Source organism: Lucilia cuprina, chromosome 5, assembly GCF_022045245.1.
Source record: "Lucilia cuprina isolate Lc7/37 chromosome 5, ASM2204524v1, whole genome shotgun sequence".
NCBI classification, from domain to species: Eukaryota; Metazoa; Arthropoda; class Insecta; order Diptera; family Calliphoridae; genus Lucilia; species Lucilia cuprina.
Window position 1 is genome coordinate 12,651,918 of NC_060953.1, and position 20,365 is coordinate 12,672,282.

A 20,365-nucleotide genomic window follows, 5' to 3' on the forward strand; every position below is an offset into this window, starting at 1 on the left:
CTTTGTATTGGAGAGTTTTTAAACTTCAATTCCTTGAAGTTAATTGTACAATTCACAATCGATGTGTAGCGTTGTATGTCATAAAAATTTTTCAAAAAAAAAAATTTTTTAACAAAAACAAATCAATTATAAAAAAATTACGACATACTACGATACAACCCTACAACACCGGTTGTGAATTGGACAAATGTTTTATAAAGTTAACTTCACTGCATTGAAGATTTTGTAAAAAGTTTTTAAATCAAACTTCATTGCATTGCGAATTTTCCAAGGATATCTTTAATGCATTAAATTTTTTTTATAAAAACTTCATTGCATTGAGAATTTTCTTAGGAAAAAAAAGTAACAATAGCATTGAACATTTCTAATGTTCTAAAATCCCCAACTCTGACAACTTTAAAAATACAATTTCACACACACGAAAGCAAATTTCGCTCAATTTCATAACATTCAATTCAATTAATCAATTAATAAATGAAAAAAATAATTAAAAATTACCACTTACTTTCTTTCACGTATAACATCTCTTAGAAAATCCATGGCATCGTAGAGACTCCATTTGGGTTTGAAATTGCTGCCCATTAACTTGACATGGGCCAGCTCGCGGCGATAAGATTCTCTAAGAGATTTAAACGCACGCGCCACCCGCCTGCCGGGCGCATTAAACTCTTTGCCAATCTGTTCCCAAGCACGATTCTTTTCCTCTTCGGCACCCTTGAAATTGGGTAAACGTGAATCCCATAAAATGGGATTATCATGGACCATCTGGATGAGTTTGAGTTTATCGGAGGCATTGCGTCGTACCACTGCAAGTAAATCGAGGGTAAATAAAAATGTTTCTTTAGTTAATAAAGTGTTGGAGGTGGTAGGATTAGATAGGGGAGAGTTACTAGAACTACTGGTATTTAAAGAGGTTGGGGGGATAATTTTCATAAAAGGGGTTGGACAAGAAGTGGGACATTTTATAGAGGAAGGTAATAATTTCTTATTAAAACTGCGGGTTAAGGGTCTTTTGAGTATTTTCGAATAGCTGGGTATTCTTTTGGAAGTTAACGCACATTTTTTAATCTTTTGTTGTTGCTGCTGTTGTTGTTGTTGTTGCTGCTGCTGTTGCTGGTGAGTTTGATGCTGCAGCAAGAGAGGTTGAGTGGTATCAGTGATGGGATTTTTGGGTTTAAGATCCAAAGCCAAGGCTATAGCGGCGGCTGAGGCGGCGGCGCTAGCACTCATCTCTTTAGAGGATCGCTGATAAGCCAAATCAAAATTACTAGTGGTCGTCGAGGTGGGTGGAGAGTTTAAGTTGTTGGGCGAACTTTTACCACTCATCAATGTTAAGAAGTTATAGAAATATTTAAATCACTTTATTTGAAAATCTTCTTAATTAAGATTTATGTTTTTTTTTTTTAATGTTTCAGATTTATTTTTAATTCATTAATTTTTAAATGCCTTGATTGTTGCTGATCATTGATCTTTGGACTTGTGTTTTTATTTGAATTTTAAATTCTATTTGTTTCTTTACTTTTTTTGTTCTTGTCAAATTTCCCGTTGTAATTTTTTCAATTTGGTTTTCAACACTGGGTCTGTAATATCACTTGGTTTTGTTGTTGTTTCTTATTTTTTATTTTCACTATTTGCGTTTTTAGGTCTGGCTTGCTTTGCTTACTACCCTCTCACGACCAAGTTTAAAAACCAACTAAAAGCCATTGTCGTTGAAGACCAACCACCCCAGCCAGAGCCCGCATTTAAACGTACACATACACACACATTCGAACAGCAATAGCAACAACTGTAAAATCTACAAATACAAAAATTAAAACATTTTCAAATAATAACAAAAACAACAAACGGCAAAAATAAAAAAATCCGTCTTAGACACAAAACAAAATTTTTATACCATCCATCCATTCGCACAGATGTTCGTTCGAAGAAACACACTCAGTCACACACACATTCAAACGCTCTTACACCCAAAACGATCATAAACTCATTTAGAACCAAACTAAGTAAGAATCGAAATAAACAAACCTCTGCTGCCATAGATTTACATGAGGGAAGAAAATCTAGGTATTAATGTACTTTTTGTTGATACAAACTGCAACCTGTAAAGTACCAGGGTACTATTTTATTATTCCAAATGAAAGGATTCGCTAGACCGAATTTCCCCCAAATATTTTCTATAAATCAGAAATTTGTTCTATTGCATATGCAATAGTGCAGATTTATATCTAGACTTCTGAGAAGTTTATAGATCAAACTACAGTGGAGTCTATATTGAAGAATGTAGTCAAGTCTATGATACTTACTAGGTACTTATAGTAGAGCACATTTACAAATCCAGACTATAGAGTAGTCTATAGTCCAGACTATAGAGTAGTCTATAGTCCAGACTATAGAGTAGTCTATAGTCCAGACTATAGAGTAGTCTATAGTCCAGATTATAGGGTAGTCTATAGTCCAGACTATAGGCTAGTCTATAGTTCAGACTAAAGAGCAGTCTATAGTCCAGACTATAGAGTAGTCTATAGTCCAGACTATAGAGTCTATTTTGTCGGTTTTGTAGGCCAGACTATGGTCTACATTATAGTTGAATTTGCAGTGCAGATATTAATCTTTCTTTCAACATTTAAAGTACAAAAATTCAATACACCCCCGAAAAAAGTACCAATTCCCATTTGCACTGGTACAATTTCAAAAAATTTCCGTTTTACGACGCTCGCTGATCTGCTGCCATACATTTTTACATTAACTTTGTCTAAAATAATCACAACAACAGCAATACAACCAAATAAATAAAACGCTCACACGAACGCACTCAAACAGCCACAACAACAACTCGAGTCCGTCAGCGTTTCAGTTGCAGTTAAACGACGAACAAAACAAAAATATCACAAACCAAAATACCAATACGACAAGAAAATCACGCTTAAAAACCCCGTAACATAAACACACAACAACAACTACATGGCTGCAACAACAAAATACAAACAAAACTTATCAAAACAGCAAAAAAAAGAAAAACCCCTCTTTTTGTTTGAAGCGATATCAGGGTATTTATTTATTTGTTGGTTTTATTCTATTTTGTAAAAACAATTTAACGGTTGTGAGCCGAGTTTCAATCGGCTCTCTCATACACAATTTTTTTGTTTCTTCTCTCTTACACTCGTTTTATGAAAGAAATAGTACAATGTAGCGTTTTATTTACTTGAATAGTATCTAATGATGAGGAATTTTTTACCAAGCTGCAGTGATACTGGCTGAAGTCTATAGGTCAGACTTTAGAAGAGACAATAGTCAATATTTTTGTCGAGACAATTGTCCAGACTATAGTCGAGACAATTGTCCAGACTATAGTCGAGACTACAGTTCAGACTAAAGACTATAATCGAGACTATAGGAAAGTCTATAGGCCAAACTATTGTCGACTTAAGTCGTGTCTAATGTAAAAACTCAGGTCTAGAGTCCAAACTATAGTCGAGTCTATAGTCTATACTATGGTCGATTTAGACTATATTCTATAATCCAGATATAAGTCTAGATAGACTCTTGATTATACTCATGTCTTTGGTCCAAACTATATTTATATTAATAGTCTTGTCTATAGTTCAAACTATATACGATATTATTTTTCAGACAATAAACTATAGTGTGGGCCACACTTTATTGCATAGATCTTCTTTAGATTATTTCTTAATCGCTTCTTTAGCTACACTTAATATTTGAATTAATTTATTATTTGTTTTGTTCTTTATTTTCACTCTCACTCTCTAAATGAAATTTTTGTAATGAGCTCGAGCTTCTTAAAATGTAAACAACACATGCACACACATCCACACATACATTGTCATACATGCATTACTTTGCTTTATTTTTTCGCACTCTAGTTGTTGTTGCTTTGTTGTTTTGAAAAATATTCTTATTTTCCGCTTTTTCTGATTGTTTTTTTTTATAGCCTTGAGTTACTTTAGATTTTTTTTGTTTTTGTGGATTTGTACATTTCGTTTTGGGCAAGATTTTTTCTCTGTTGTTGGGTTTTTTTCTTTTTTGTTGATCATCAGTCTAATGAGACAAAGAATTTTAATTTAAATTTCCTTTTTGTGTTATTGTTCGAGCCGTTAATTTATGTTGTTGTGAGAGTTGTTGAATATGTAAAGGGAGTAAAGGGGAATTTTTTTGTCATATCCATTTGGTTTTCTCCATTTAACCTTAAGTTTTTTCTAGCCTAGTTTTGGAAGTAGCAAATTGAGTTAAAAAATTTCCCCTGGATTTATTATACATATTTCAATTGTTGTGTTTGTTAAAATATGAGTGCGATTTTTAGGAGAGATAGCTGTGGTAAAGACCAGATCTCTTTACGAGTTAAAGTAATTGGATTTCTTCTATGTTTTATTAAAATTTTTTTGGCATAAACCTTTTCGTAAGAAAAAATTTTAAATCTGCAAAGTCTAAAATCTTTGGAAAGTCTTCAAAACATAAATATGAATACTCCTTTGCTATTATATTCACTCTTTTCTGAAAAAGATTTCTAAACACTTAGACAGTGGATCGGCTACCAAATGTTTGGATCTACAAAATGAAGTAAAACCAACGAACCACCCAACCAACGAACCAGTGTGTATGTATAATTAAAAAATCCGGGGGCATACATTTATTAAATTCATTGGCTGGCATACAATGTAGTAGCTATTTATACCAATTTATTTGCCATTTAAATATTTTGCACTTTTTTCTTATTCTTTTATGAACATTTATTTTCTTCCATATAATTCTCATTTGGTTGACACTCATTTAATCAATCTTACTTGTAAGCAGGGATGGAAAAGTTGCTTTCGTATAAGAAAACAAGTAGGAAAGTATAGTCGGGCATGGCCAACCATATAATACCCTACACCATGAGTATATTTTTAAAATTTTTATTTTTTGTAAAGAAACTTTTATGTTGAATATTATCATAATTCCAAAATATTTAAGCCATTTATTGATAAAAAACAAAAATTTCTAAATGAGGCTTTATATAGGTCAAATATGGGCCGATCCTCGGTAAATTTGGGAAAAGGATATATTTCTAAATAACAGTTAGTTTTGTTGAGTTTCATTGCGATACAAATGGTTACAAGTCAATTTTAGACGTTTAAGTCATTTTTTGAAGGGGGGTTTGTATGGGGGCTAGGCTCAAATATAGGCCGATCCTTACGAAAATCTGCAGTATCATTTATACTTATATAAAACTTATTTGTGCCAATTTTTAGAGAGATAGCAGAATATTTGACGTAATTATAGCATAAAAAGTCGGGAGGTACGGTTGTATGGGGGCTAGGTGAAATAATGGACCGATTTCAATCATATTCAATTGGCTTCGTCCTTGTGCCAAAAAACAAGCTTGGACCAAATTTCATCAAATTATCTTGAAAATTGCGGCCTGTATCTTGCGCACAATGTTTACATGGACAGCCAGCCGGACAGAAGGACGGACGGACTGAATCGATCGGTATACTTTAAAGTGGGTATTGGACCAATATTTTTGTATGTTACAAACATCAACACAAACGTATAATACCCTCCCCACTATAGTAGTATAGGGTATAAACAATAAAGTGATAATCAACATTTGTAACTAATTAACTAACTAACTAACTAAGTAACTAACTAACTAACTACTTAACTAACCAACTACCTAACATACATACTAACTAAATAACTAGCCAACCAACCGACCAACTAATTTACTATCTTACTAACCAACCAACCAAGTGACTAACTAACTAAAAAACGTTACGTCAAATGCCTTTGGGGTTAACTAGCTACATCTTTCTTCCCTTTATTGTTGCTGGGGCATCGCGAGAATTAGTTTAAAAATTATCACGTTCGTTCCAAGAAGTTCTATTCTATTCAACGCGTTTTGGTTAGTCTTTTAACAAGCCTATTGAGTGGTCTATAACCCCCCGGGGCATGCTTGGTAAGATCTCCACCTTGGTAAAGCAGCATATGCTGGTATTTCTTACCGGTCGTGTAGTAGGGCGCCGATCCATGCTGGGGAATTGTCAGGTTAACGTTCAAAGGAAACCTGTCATACCGTAGAGTGACCTTTATGATCATGGAAATGGAACTGATGCAAAAATTGGTGAAAGATCGGGTGATTAGTACTAGTATTTCGTATGCATTTTTACGCTTCAGGAAAGTTTCTAGATGTTTTTGTCATCTCAACAGGATATTTGATTCAGGCTACGCGACATCTTTTGACATATAGATCAGTTCATTAAAGAGGGATAATGATCCATTTTGTTAAGTATTTCGGACTACCAAATATGTCTCTATGTACTGTTGCCAAAACAATAAAGCAATCTCAGTAGTGTGGTGGCGTGTGCTTAAAGTAGTTAAGGAAAGCAGTGGAATGGGTCATTAGACGAAGATTGGATTTTAGACAATGCATAAGGATGGTAAGCTTCCGGTATATCGGAGATTGATATCACTTGATGTAGGGGTTTGTCTCCCCTTCTATAGACTTTAGACCAGTGATTGCTTTTTTAATGTCGGGGTGTGCATTAGGATGAGCCTATGTTGCCTATCAAGTCATTACAACCGAACCGCCCGATTAGGGCTCTAAATAGCATAACTTAGTTTAATATATCACCATATATTGTGCCGCCGATTTTCGTAAATAATAGGCTTTATTTATACCTTGCCCCAATTCAAAGTAAATTGAACTACATAATAGGATAGTACAAGGTTGACCCTGCCCGACTATATTTTCTTATTTAATTAATTTTGGTATGAAAAACTACTATAAATACATAGATATTTCCACCCCTGAACTCATTTAAAACATTCGCTAAATCTGATACAAAGAGAGTCGTAGAATAATTGAGAGAATTTTTGAAATTTCTTGCAATATCTCTATACAAATTCCTATTAGAAGTAATTGCTAGAGGTACTTTAAAAGTTGATACAAAAGTGGACAAAAATATAGGTAGCTACAAAAACCACAAAAGTTTTTTATTATAAACAAATTTCTTCATATTATTATATTACGATCATATTTACCAAATATTTAATGAAGATATTATAAACATTTTGTGATGTATATATTCCTTTAATGCTATTTTTTATCACACTTCTGTTAACATTACCACATTAAATCATTTAAGAACACAAGCCATGTTTTATTGAAATAATAGAACAATTTGGTTGTATCCACTCTATTCATTAACATATCTGCGTTGCCTTCTTTTCATTTAGCATTTAAAAAGATTTGAGTTATAATATTTTCGACCGAGTATCAGTCATACTGGCGCATCGACAATGCTTTTACTACAATACGATGAATTTTATGCAGATGAATAAATTTTAAATAACGGAAATGACTTCTTAAAGTAATAACGTATCGTCATAGTACCCAATATGATAATAAGAGAGAGAGAGAGGGGATACAGGAAAAGAGAAATCTAGAACAATATTTAAAGAAGTGCTTATGAGTAGTCAGTAGCGAGTATCAGTGATGGTACTTATATGTTGTAATGTTCTATAGTTTTTTTTATAAAGAGGCTAGCTAATGACCTCTAGGATAATAGTTTTCCAGATTAACAATATCTTACATATGAGAGATGACAAGCAAATTATTGCAAATTCCCCAATTTCTATCTATCTATCTATCTATCTATCTATCTATCTATCTATCTATCTATCTATCTATCTATCTATCTATCTATCTATCTATCTATCTATCTATCTATCTATCGGCTAACTGTGTAATATTTATTGTAAAAAAATTTTTTTTGCATTTCACTGAGGAAAAAAGTACCAAAAAGTTAAAAAAAACGGGAAATTTAATTTTATTCAAACACCATGAGTCAATTTTTTTAAAAATTTGAAAAAGTTATTTATTTACTCACACAAAAAAAGCTGTTGGTATATTATTTGGAAATTCGCGTACTTAGGCCTATATAGGACCAAATTCGAGTAAATTTTTTGTACCTTTTTGAAAAAGTATATTTCTAAGCGAAAAAGGAAAAATATGATTATTAAACATACATGGTCCTCATTGAATAAGATTCTTTAAGAGAGAACTTTTTAGTACTTACTTTTTATCTTATAAAATATTCAACTTAGGAATATTAATTTAACATACATGGCCTTGACTGAATAATATTCTGTAAGTAGGAACTATTTGGTACTTTTCTATTCTTCAAATGCTACCTTTTAGATTCTTTATAATGGTTAATCTGAGCACACGCCCTTATTAAATGAGAATTTATTGAGAGATTTTTGTATTTTTTCGATTTTCCGATGGTAATTTTTGATATTTTTACGATTTTGAACATAGATATTGAAAATAAAATTTAAAATGTAGGGCCTTAGTAAATAGAATCTACTGAAAGGACTTTTGGTACTTTTTTATTCATTAAAATTATATTTTTTGAATTGTATTTAATATTGAAACATACAATTTTTGATTTAATGATAATATATTAAAGTTATTTTATAGTACTTTTTTCAAATAGTACTTTCGAAATTTTCTACAATGTGGAAGCGAAATGAATGAAACTAAAAATACCATCTTCTTACTGAATGCGAATTTAAACACGTGATATTGAACGTATAAAACTGAAACATTAAAAAAATGTTTAATCAATTTTAATTTTCTATGAAAGTATGTACATACATGTATTTAATATGTATTTAATTTAAGTTAGGGTAGCGAAGCACCCAGGGTATGATAGTCTATACATAAAACTAGTTTTTTGACGGCATTTTTAAGCCAAAATAATAAGCTTTAAAGCAATTTTATATTGGAGACCTTATATGGACAATAGGGTTAATAATTGACCGATCAACATAAAATTTGAGAGAATGTTTTTGGTTTTAATGATAGATATAAATTGTAAGAGATCAGGCGTCGTGTATACTTGATCAAGTAATTCGTTAATTTGGAATTATGTACACATGATCGTACAAATTGTGGAAATTTTTTGAGTATTTTTTTGAGTATTCAACGTAAAGTACTTTCATAACCAAAAACTCCTTTATAAATACCAAAATATAGAAGACTTTGACTAATCACAAGAGAGAATACATGTCGGAGAATATAAGTTCTTATAAAGTTTATAATATAAACAGAAATTATTAAAGTACTGAAATGTTCCCTTCTTTTGGTACTTATTGTTTTTTAAAAGTGTTAAATTCCCACAAAATCTCCCCCCTTTATCCTCTCCATCAAAACAATCTTATGTCAGTGATATTAAAACTTACTATTTGAACCGGGTCAGTTACGCATAAAATGTTTTTGTAAATATTTTGTAATTAAATTACTGTAAAGCACATTTTCTTAAATATTCTTTGTTAAAAATGTAAAAAATGATCTCTTTAAACATTTTCGAGATCATATTATATTAGACTAAAACATTAATGCCTTAACATTTTTTTGACAAAAATCTATTTCCGTTTTGCCTTAAAATTTTGTTTTAATTTCTTTTGTTTTCAATTCTTTTTAAACTGATTTCTTTATAGTTTCCTTTCCTAAGTTCAAAGTTCAGTTGGTTTATCACTTTTGGGGTATTGCTTGCTTTGTAAAACCTTTGTTAGAGAATGTGTACAGAAAAATTATCATTTTATCGTATGCTCTCACACATAAAGTGGAGCGACGGACACTCATTTACACAAAATAAAAGTTAAATAAATGAGCTGCTACTGTGACTGCAGTTTTTTATGTTATGCATACTTATAGATTCATTAATTTTTTTCTAGGGTGTTCCAAACGAAATTTTAGCATATGATGTAAAAATAACTGAATTCTTCCTGATTCAGACTCGGCTGATATTTTTGATCAATTTTATTGATCAGTGTAAGAGAGAGGTTTGTTAATATAGGCAGCGGGCTTCCATATCGATCTTATTTATTGATCCGCATATGAATAACCCGCTTTTTATTAAAACTAATTTTAAAGGGAAACCCTACTAAGTACATTTTTCTAACAATTTTTTATTATTAGACAATATTAGACATTATTGAACAGACTATTGTCAAGACTATAGACCAGATTAGATATCACAGACTATCGATCAGAGTAAAATTGAGACAATATATACAAGGTAAGAACCTGACTATATTGTGGACTGTACCCTTTACAGAAGTCGAGACTGTTGAGTCAGATTACTGTTGGGACTATGAACCAGACTAAACGGGACTATAGACCGGACTCTAGTCATGGACTATCTATGGTCAAGACTATAGAATAGACTATGGTGGAGACTATAGAATAAACTATTGACGAGACTTTGGACCATACTATTATCGTGACTATAGACTAGAATATAGATCAGGCTATTGCCGAGCCTATAGAACAGTTAATAGTCGAGACTATAGACCAGAGACTTAATTACTGTCGAGGCAATTGAGGAGAATATTTTCGAAACTGCAGATCAGACTATAGTCGAGACTATAACCAATGAATCTGACTATATTGAGACTTTGGAACAGACTATACGGGACTATAGATCAGACTATAGTCGAGGCAATCTATGACAATACTATAGAACATATAGTCCAGACTACAGAATACTTAAACTACACTTATCATTAAAGACCAGATAATTGTCGGAACCAGAGACTATATTATTATCGAGATTATTGACCAGACTATAGTGTAGACTACAAATTAGACCAGTTTCAAAACTATGGATTAGACTATAATGTGGAAAATAGAGCATACTGCTGTAGTTAATTATAGAACAGACTATTGTCGAGTCTGTGGATTAGAGTTTACGGGACTTTGGACCATAATGCCAAGTCTATAGAACAGAGACTAGATTATTGTCAAGATTATTGACCAGATTATAGTGGAGACTACAAACTAGACCATGCTCATGACTATAGAAAAACTATGGACCGGACTATAGTGTGGAAATGCTCTACTGCTGTAGTAACTATAGACCATATTATTGTCGAAACTATGGATCAGACTCGATGGTTTTGGACATCAAACTAAACCAAGTTTAGGACTATAGAAAAACTATGGACCAGACGATATTGTGGAAAATAGAGCATAGTGCTGTAGTAACTATAGACCAGACTATTGTCGAGACTATGGATCATAGTCGACGGGACTTTGGATCATACTGCCGAGTCTATTGACCAGAGATTAGATTAGATGTCGAGATTTTTGACCAGACTATTGAGAAGACTACCAACTAGACCATGCTCAGGACTATAGAAATACAGCATTTTACTGTAGTAACTATAGACTATGGACAATGGACCAGACTATATGGGACTATAGACCAGACTAAAATCTACACTATAAACCTGGGCTGGGCTCAAAACTTAAGAATCGTTCACTCTAGTTTTCTTCAGTTTTATAGTAAACAGATCAGATATACTTGCACTTAAGTATTTGTATATGTAATTGATGTAAGTGTTGTTGAAGAAAAAACGAACATGAAATTTACATAAAACAATCGTAAATATGCATTAAATAATCACAGAGACGACGATGACATTTGGAACCCATATGTTGACATTGTTTTCTATATATTCTTTCTAACCTAAAAAATACACACATACTGCAGTAAGATTTGTTACAAAATTCTTTAATCATTTTGTTGCTTTTTCCTTGAAACATTACCAACAATATCAGTTTATTTTGAAAGAGAGGAGAAAAAAAAAACAAAAATTAACCAATTTTCATTGAGCAACAAAACAATTGAAGGGCTTTTAAAAATATCATAAACTCGCAATACTTTGTGATCAATTTTATGACTTAAGTATATTTTGGTGGTTTTTTGAAATTAAACAAAATGTTTAAATTGCAGATAAGAACTAAATATTTTGAGGTTTGGTTATTTATGTTTACATATTTATGAAATAATGAGTCAGAATATAAAATAAAAAAAGTTCTAAATATAGAATCAGAAGCCAAAGTTATAAAGTTAGAATTGAAGCGCAAGGATAGATTCCTCAATACAATTACTACTAGAGTAAAACGTAATCAATTAACTTGTTCTTGGTATATATCAAAACTTTTAAAATTTATCACAAGTGATAATCACCAGCATAAAACTAGTAGTGGCTAAATATTACAACAAGAACTTCTAAAAAAATCCCCTTTTTAAATAATTTCCCTTCCCTTTTTTACCTGCATAACTGCAGCAGGCCAATTGGAAATTTGCTATAATATTTAAATAATAATCCCTGTGTTTTCCTTATATTCTGGGGTCTCTTTTTATTGCAATATTTATGTTGTTGCTGGTTGTGATTATTATAAATTTTTTGTGTGTTTTTCTTTTCTACTTTATTATCATTGTCTTATACACACACTCTTCCTGTGTTGTTTACAAAAGAACTTCATTTAAATACTTGTGACTCATTATGGTCATTTATGATAATTTTATTACAATATGGTCTACTGTTTTAAAGACTTTGTATTGAGGGACAATATGTTTTAGTTTTTTTTTTTGTGAAATCCGCAGTTGATAAGAGTTTGTAATGTTTATTTAAGTGTAAATTAAGTAAGAGTATTACAATCGGAGGAAAATTATAGGGGCTAGAAGAGATTTTATGTAATTATGTAAATTAAGTATAAAAACCTAGATTATCGGAAATGTTCGCTAAATAGAAAATTTATCAAATATATGGAGAATTTGTTGAAACATTAGCTTACAAACTATTTAGCTAACTAACTAACTAACTAACTAACTAACTAACTAACTAACTAACTAACTAACTAACTAACTAACTAACTAACTAACTAACTAACTAACTAACTAACTAACTAACTAACTAACTAACTAACAAACTAACTTTCGAGACTATAGAAATATAGAAGCCACAGTCGTGCATGGCCGACCTTATGATACCCTGTACCTAAGATTTCACGTAAGCATGTCTGAAGGTATTATAAAAAATTCGGATTCTGAGAATACTTGGGGTCTTCAGAAAGCTGATTTAAACAGAAATAGCCAGAAGATAGAGAGGCAGACAGATAGACAGTCAGATGGAGAGAAATTCAGACGCACTGACTGAAAGACAGAGGGACTAGAACTGAACTAAAACTGAACTAGAACTGATCTAGAACTGAACTAGAATTGAATTAGAATTGAACTAGAACTGAACTAGAACTGAACTAGAACTGAACTAGAACTGAACTAGAACTGAACTAGAACTGAACTAGAACTGAACTAGAACTGAACTAGAACTGAACTAGAACTGAACTAGAACTGAACTAGAACTGAACTGACAGACAAAAAGCTTTACTTTGTTTTTTTTTTTTGAGTGTAAACTCTATCGGTTTAAAAAAACCTTTTATGAAATGATCAGAAGTTGTTTTGGATTTTTGCTCATATCTTTGGCATTTATGGACGGAGTTTGCTGATTTTAAGTAGGCGATTGCTCACAAGTATGTCTGACAGAGTTATTGACGATTCGGTCTCCTATGGTATCTGGGGTCTTAAAAAATTTATTTGAACAGACACATAATTATTTGTGCTTACGATGCCATAGATCGATCCAGTATCTAGATTCTAATCTATAACATATACAAAATAAACCAAACTATAGTCAATATCCTAGATGAAACATAAAATGTATACAAAAATATCTATGAAAAGAAAATAGGTATAACTTTTGTTTGGTACATCTAAATGACTAATTTGCTAATAGTATTTTTATGGATTATTAGGTTAGCTTTACTTAGCTATATAAAAATATCTTATTGTCCATCTTATAGGCTTGGCTTACACATTTAAAGCAATATTTCTTCACAATATTTATTTTAATGAATGTTAACCCTTTTTATCGAAAAATATCAATATTTAATTCATGTGTAAACATTTTGATATTCTCACCAATAATTTCAAATCCGATAAAATATCAATGACTAGCATACCCTGGGTGCTTCGCTACCCTAACTATGTTCAATATCGTAAAGAAATCAAAAAGTACCATCGAAAAAAACGAAAAAGTACAAAGATCTCTCTCAATAAATTCTCATTAAAAGACCGTGTGTTCCGCTTATCCATTTGAAGAATAGAAAAGTACCAAATAGTTCCCACTTATAGAATATTATTCAGTGAAGACCATGTATGTTAAAATTAATGTTCCTGGGTTGAATATTTTAGATAATTAAAAAAGTACAATTTATGAGATAAAAAGTACTAAAATGTTGTCTCTTAAAGAATCTTATTCAATGAGCATCGTATATGTTTAATAATCATGTGTTTTCAGTTCATATTAAAGAACATACATAGAGTACCATTTGAAGGAAGAAAAAGTACCAAAAGTGGAATAAAGTTTAACTAAGTGGAAAGTACTAATAAAAAGAGTACAATGTTTCCCCTTTTCGTTTAAAAATATACTTTTTCGAGAATTAAGTTTACAAAATGTTCCGTATTTAAATCTACATATATATCACAGATAAAAAAAACTCAAACGATTCAAATCTGCATTCATTTATTCCAGAAAAATTGTGCTTTAAAAAAGTACCAAACAATTTAAACGAATTTGGTCCTATATAGGCCTTAGTACTCGAATTCTAAAATAATATACCAATAGCTTATTTTGTGTGATTAAATAGACTACTTTTTGAAATTTTATAAAAGTTGGCTCAATGAGTTTGAATAAAATTAAATTTCCCCTTTTTGGTACTTTTTTTACCCAGTGAAATAGCAAAAATTTTATTACAATAAATATTACAGAGTTAGTCCGTAATTTAATATGAATAATTCAATAAACCGAAAAAGTTTTCTTAATGTACCATAAATACAGTTTTCTCCCTTTTACACCCAAAAAGGACTGAATTTAAAAAAAGTACGAAACAGGTGTCTCATAATTTTGAGAGATGTATCCAAAATAATTAGAAAAATTTGATTATGTTAATTAGGTTAAAAGTTATAAAGGGCTAAAGAAGGTACCAAAATTACCTCTGTTACACATTTTTACCCCTTAAAAGTACGAATTTCAAAAAAGTACCAGACACCCATCTGCTCATTTTAAGAGTAGATACAGGTGCATTTAAAATTTTTCTTGTATCACTTATATTATGTAAGATATTTAAGAAAACCTGTTTTACCCGTTTTTCCATTTTTTACCCGTAAAAAAGCAAATTTCCAAAAATCCCTCCTTAGTGGATCTACATAACCAAAAACACATCTACTATCAAAATTTCATGATTCTAGGCTCAGCCGTTTGGGCTGTGCGATGATGAATCAGTCAGTCAGTAACGCTACTCTTTTATATATATAGATAACATTTAGTTGGTTAATACAAATGTTAAAATGAAATGAGACACACACACACACTGTGAAGAAAACATTCGCTTATCTTCAGAATTTCATAAGGTCATAAATAAACCAACAAACAATTTTTTTTATTAAATTAACACAACCTCAACAAATTAAATCAATATTGACAAAGGTAACAAACAAATATAAAATAAAAAAGAGTTATTTTTTATGTTTTTTGGCTATAAACCTTAAAAAGACGATGACACCATCAGATCAATATTGAAAACCCAACCCAATTTAAATGACAAATCAAGCAACAACAGTAACAACAAAACCGTTACGAAATAATTCTTCATGAGCAGCAATTCTTCTTAAGAAAGCAAAAAATTAAATAAAAAATTGTCAGCTAACAAAATTTGTCTATTTTAAAATTCCTCTACGAATAAACCAATTTTTTCAAGAAGACTATAGGAAATAATAAAGAGACGCTTTTTTATCTTTGTTAAAAACCAATACGTTCTTTGTCTGTACAAATGTAAGTTTTTCCCTTATAAAACAGCTGCAAAAAACACAAATTTCAAAATAACATAAAAAACATACAAACAAATCATCATATAGTAATAGATACAAAATAACAACAACAAATCAAGAAAATAACGCATATACTATTTGTAAGATAGAAAATACGCCAATAGCAATTAACCCATAAACTACAACAACTACCAAAATAGACTCAGAAACAAATAAACAAGAAAGACCCTGCCAGCCAGTCAGCCAGCTACTCAGTCAGTCTTTCAGTCAGCCAAACTTCTAACATATGATGATATAAATATGAGTGTATTGATGATACCAAAAGACCCTTAACAAGAAATAAAAACAACAAGATCTAGTAGAGACAAAAAAACACCAATTGACAATAACAACTGATAAAAATAAAAACAACAAAGACAAAATTGTTATTTACAAAACCGTGCTGCTCGTAGTTATACGAACTCTTGCAATTACATACTAACACTCATGTATGTGTTATGTGTACACAGATGTGTGCACATACGATTATTATAGTTGCCAGATATGTAGATTGGATCGAGAATCGTTTAAGAGACAAAACAATTTGGAACAATAAATAGTAGAAGATCTGAACTTGAACTGAACTAAAACTGAACTAGCACTCAACTAGAACTGAACTAGAACTGAACTAGAACTGAACTAGAACTGAACTAGAACTGAACTAGAACTGAACTAGAACTGAACTAGAACTGAACTAGAACTGAACTAGAACTGAACTAGAACTGAACTAGAACTGAACTAGAACTGAACTAGAACTGAACTAGAACTGAACTAGAACTGAACTAGAACTGAACTAGAACTGAACTAGAAGTAAACTAGAAGTGAACTAGAACTAAACTAAAACTAAACTAGAACTGAACTAGAACTAAACTACAACTAAAGTTACATCAACGATTTCTGGCAACTCTCAAATCATATACATTTGGGTTTGATTGTGAATATGTGTTTGCTGACAATAATCGTAATTTCTTCAAAACCCAACAAAATCTACACTTACGTTTTTCATTTATTGCCTTCAGTTGAGTTTTTACTCTGTTGAAACCATATTTAACGCGTCTTCTTTCAACAAAAAACGAGAAAAATAGAAATAAATTGTTTTTCTTCATCGTCTTTTCCTTGTTCGCAGAGTTTTAAATTATTTTCATGGTTTTTGTTGTTACATTTTTTTTTTCAGTTTTCATACAGAAGATATGTCAACGTATGTTTAACACATGTATAAGTATGTTCTTGCTATACAACATATATGTTGTTTGTGTAAAGTAGTCAGAAGTAGATTCTATATATGAAGTACAAATGTAGATACTTACATACATATATAGAAGAAACTCGTATCATAGTTCAATTCTTCCTTTGGCTGATTTCTTTTAAACTGAACAGCTACTTACTCTTCTTTATCTTTAGTTGCTTTCTTTGCTGCTTTACATATTTATTATTCATTACTATCGATGTGTATATGAGTGTGTGTGGGGTAGAAGTATATTCGGTAAAGTATTTGGAAATCATATTTTAACAGTATTACCTCCGATTTCATCATTCCACTGGACTAATCTTGATTTGCTCTGTATGTATTGCTTTTATATAGACCTGTTCTCTAGAATCTGAAATCCAAATGGTTGAATTCTACACTCACAACTTTTAAATTGTTACAGTTTTCGACTTCGAAAAGATATATTCGTTTTGTTTTTGGAGAAATACTTTTTCTCTTACCCAATATTTCTTTAATGCATAAACAATATTCTTACAAATAATTTCAGTCAATTGTTTGGTTAGTTTTTACTTTATACAATATTTTATGTCTATCTATCTGACCATATTTTTTCTGTCACAATTCACCCCTTTTTTTGTTGTTGTGATAATCTACACTATCGCTATTTATTCTATGATATGAATACGAGTTTATGTTTCTGGGTACAAAATATAAAATATATAAAAAAAATGCTAAATAGTTGGCGACATTCAATACAACACTTGAAAACTAAGAAGAAAAAGAAATATTATTTAAATTTTAACCCTATCTTAGCTAAAAAGGTCAAAATCAATGAAAACTAAACTAACTAAAAAAATTGTTGTTGATTTTATTTTAAACGTGGTAGAGGCAGGATGGCGAGAATACTTTTGTGTTTAAGGAAGTGATATTTTTTATTTTGCCTCGAAAATGTTGAATTTTGTACCAAAAAAGTGTTTGAAAAAAATTTCCTTTCAAACACCATTTTAACAGAGAAGACAAAGATCGCTCAGATAGGCCAAAAAGAACTTCCAAAGAAGCGAAAAAGAAGTAGAATTTACTTCATGGAAGTACTGAAAAAGACCCGAAGAAGTTGTAATTATAGGCGAGGCCGACTGTTCACCATTTATTGTTGAATGAAATTGTGGACATTAAAGTGAAATTTTGATGGGGACTTTTCATATGGGGCTAGGGTCATATGAGGACTACTATAATAGAAATCGTGAGGGTCATCAAGTCTAGTATAGAACTTGGTTTTGCACCTTTTTGTCGAGATATGAGTATCTTGAACATAATTATAAACTTAAAAGCCCTATTCGGCGGATTCAGTTGTATGGGGGCTAGGTGAAATAATGGACCGATGTAAACCATTTTTAACTGGCTTCGTCTACGGTATCATTGAAGACTATGAGACAAATTTCATTTAATTATCTCCAAAATTGAGACCTGTAGCTTGATTACAAAGTTTACAAGACCTATTCGGTGGTTCAGTTGTATGGAGGCTAGGTGAAATAATGGACCGATGTTAACCATTTTCAATAAAATTCGTATACGGTACCATAAAATATTATGAGCTAAATTTCATTTAATTATCTCAAAAATTGAGACCTGTAGTTTGATTACAAGGTATTCAATCCCAATTCGGGAGTTCAGTTGTATGGGGGCTAGGTGAACTAGTTTAACGATCATAACCATTTTCAATAGGCTTCGTCCCTGGGACAATGGAATATCACGTACCAAATTTCATTAAATTAGGACCGGTAGTTTGATTACAAGGTTTACATGTACGGACAGATAGACTGACAGACACACAGATGGACAGACGGACGGACATAGCACAAACACAATATAACCTCCCCACTAAAGTGGTGTTGGATATAATTAGTTTAATTCAAAAAATTTCAGTAAAAAATATATACCTTAAAAAAATTGATTATTTTCGCTTCTTTGGAAGTCAATAAATATCACTTGCACAAAAGGTAAAGAAATTCATACAGAGTTACTTTTGGAGTAGGGAAAAATGTTATTCTCTTGGAAGTACTTCGTTTTGATTTTGCTGGGAAGGTATTAGTGCAAACAGATTGTTGTTTAACTCATCAGTAGCTTGCAAAATTATTGAAAGATTCTCAGGAAGCGATTTGCTTGCAGCAGGATTCATCCAAAAGCAGACACTTTGAAAACGATTTTGCATGTCCGAAATGTTTTTTTGCATTGAACTATTTCAAGAATCCGAAGAATAAGATATCGTATGTGTATTCTAGATAAACTGACGAGCGGAGATCAATATCAATTGTGGTAGTATAATTATCGGTATTTGTTTAAACCAAAGAAGACTGAACCAAAAAGTAGACCTGTTGCGAATGCAACTGATTCATTTACGCGAGAATTGCCTTATATGTATATGTCCAGAATATGATGTCCTTCCTTGATATCCTTCCTTGATACATCACATTTATTGGCTTTCTTTCTGAAAGTCTCTGATTCTTACTGACATCCAAAAAAGAGATTTGATGTGAAAACGAATAATTTCATTTTATGTTTTGAACTGCTGCTTGTCAACGACTCGAAAAAAGTCTCCCTACGTTAAGTGATCTTGATATTCTTTAAATATTTGTTACTATAATTTTGCATTCACGCGATTCATGAAAGGGACGCAAGAGTGAGGAACTATTCCTATTCTTATACGGCTTCTTTAACCCCTTATCTTTATTGGGACATCTTTCTTTAAGAAGAAGGAAAATGATTCTCCTTTTTTGACACATCACATGCGTTTGCTTTCAATATGCATCAAATCCATTAGTAGTTTTTTATTCTTTAAAGAAGAATAAACGATCAACACTCTCACTGAAATTCAAAAAAAAAAGATTAAATGTGAAACGAACCCTTTTCTTTTATGCTTTGAGTTATCGAAAAATAGATCCCTGAATTAACGTCAAATGATTTTGATATTCTTTAAATATTTCTTACAAAAAAGTCAGGAGGATTTTGAACCAATTCTTTTACAGCTTCGTTGGCCTTTATTTTGTTAAACCAGTGTATTTATTGGAATCTTTCTTTCTTTAAGAGAACCATAACAGGTGCTACTTTTGCATGGTGTCAGCCAAGATCTTAAACAGAAGTAGTTCTTTTCATTGCATCATAAGTGTAGTTACCTTCCGGTATATCCGGAAGATTGATTTCACCAAACGTTCGGGTTGTTTTCACCTTCCATTGACTTCAGGTCAGTGATTGACTTGTCGGGTGTGCATTACGCAACGTGCTATGGATTAGATAGCACGAGTACTTCAGCAAAGTGCTTGTACATGGATTGGACCATCCATGTACAACAATTGCCACCTGAGTTCTTTATTGAAGGATTTAT

The 20,365-nt window shown here is 31.5% G+C and overlaps 1 protein-coding gene across 3 annotated transcripts; it reads right to left on the reverse strand.

The window, feature by feature from the left end:
- Positions 1-466: 466 nt before the first annotated feature.
- On the reverse strand, positions 467-7,232 carry LOC111688979 (formin-E). 3 transcript variants are annotated; one of them, XM_046951890.1, is made up of 3 exons: positions 7,039-7,232; positions 1,059-1,795; positions 467-806 (listed from the first exon to the last, which is right to left on the reverse strand). In XM_046951890.1, the coding sequence occupies exons 2-3, from the start codon at positions 1,324-1,326 to the stop codon at positions 502-504; spliced, it is 573 nt and encodes a 190-aa protein (XP_046807846.1). In that variant the 5' UTR covers positions 1,327-1,795; positions 7,039-7,232; the 3' UTR covers positions 467-501. The 3 variants fall into 3 exon arrangements, with proteins under 3 accessions (XP_046807846.1, XP_046807848.1, XP_046807847.1); XM_046951892.1 differs by lacking the exon at positions 7,039-7,232 and adding an exon at positions 2,803-2,819; XM_046951891.1 differs by lacking the exon at positions 7,039-7,232 and adding an exon at positions 1,895-2,005.
- Positions 7,233-20,365: the final 13,133 nt, after the last annotated feature.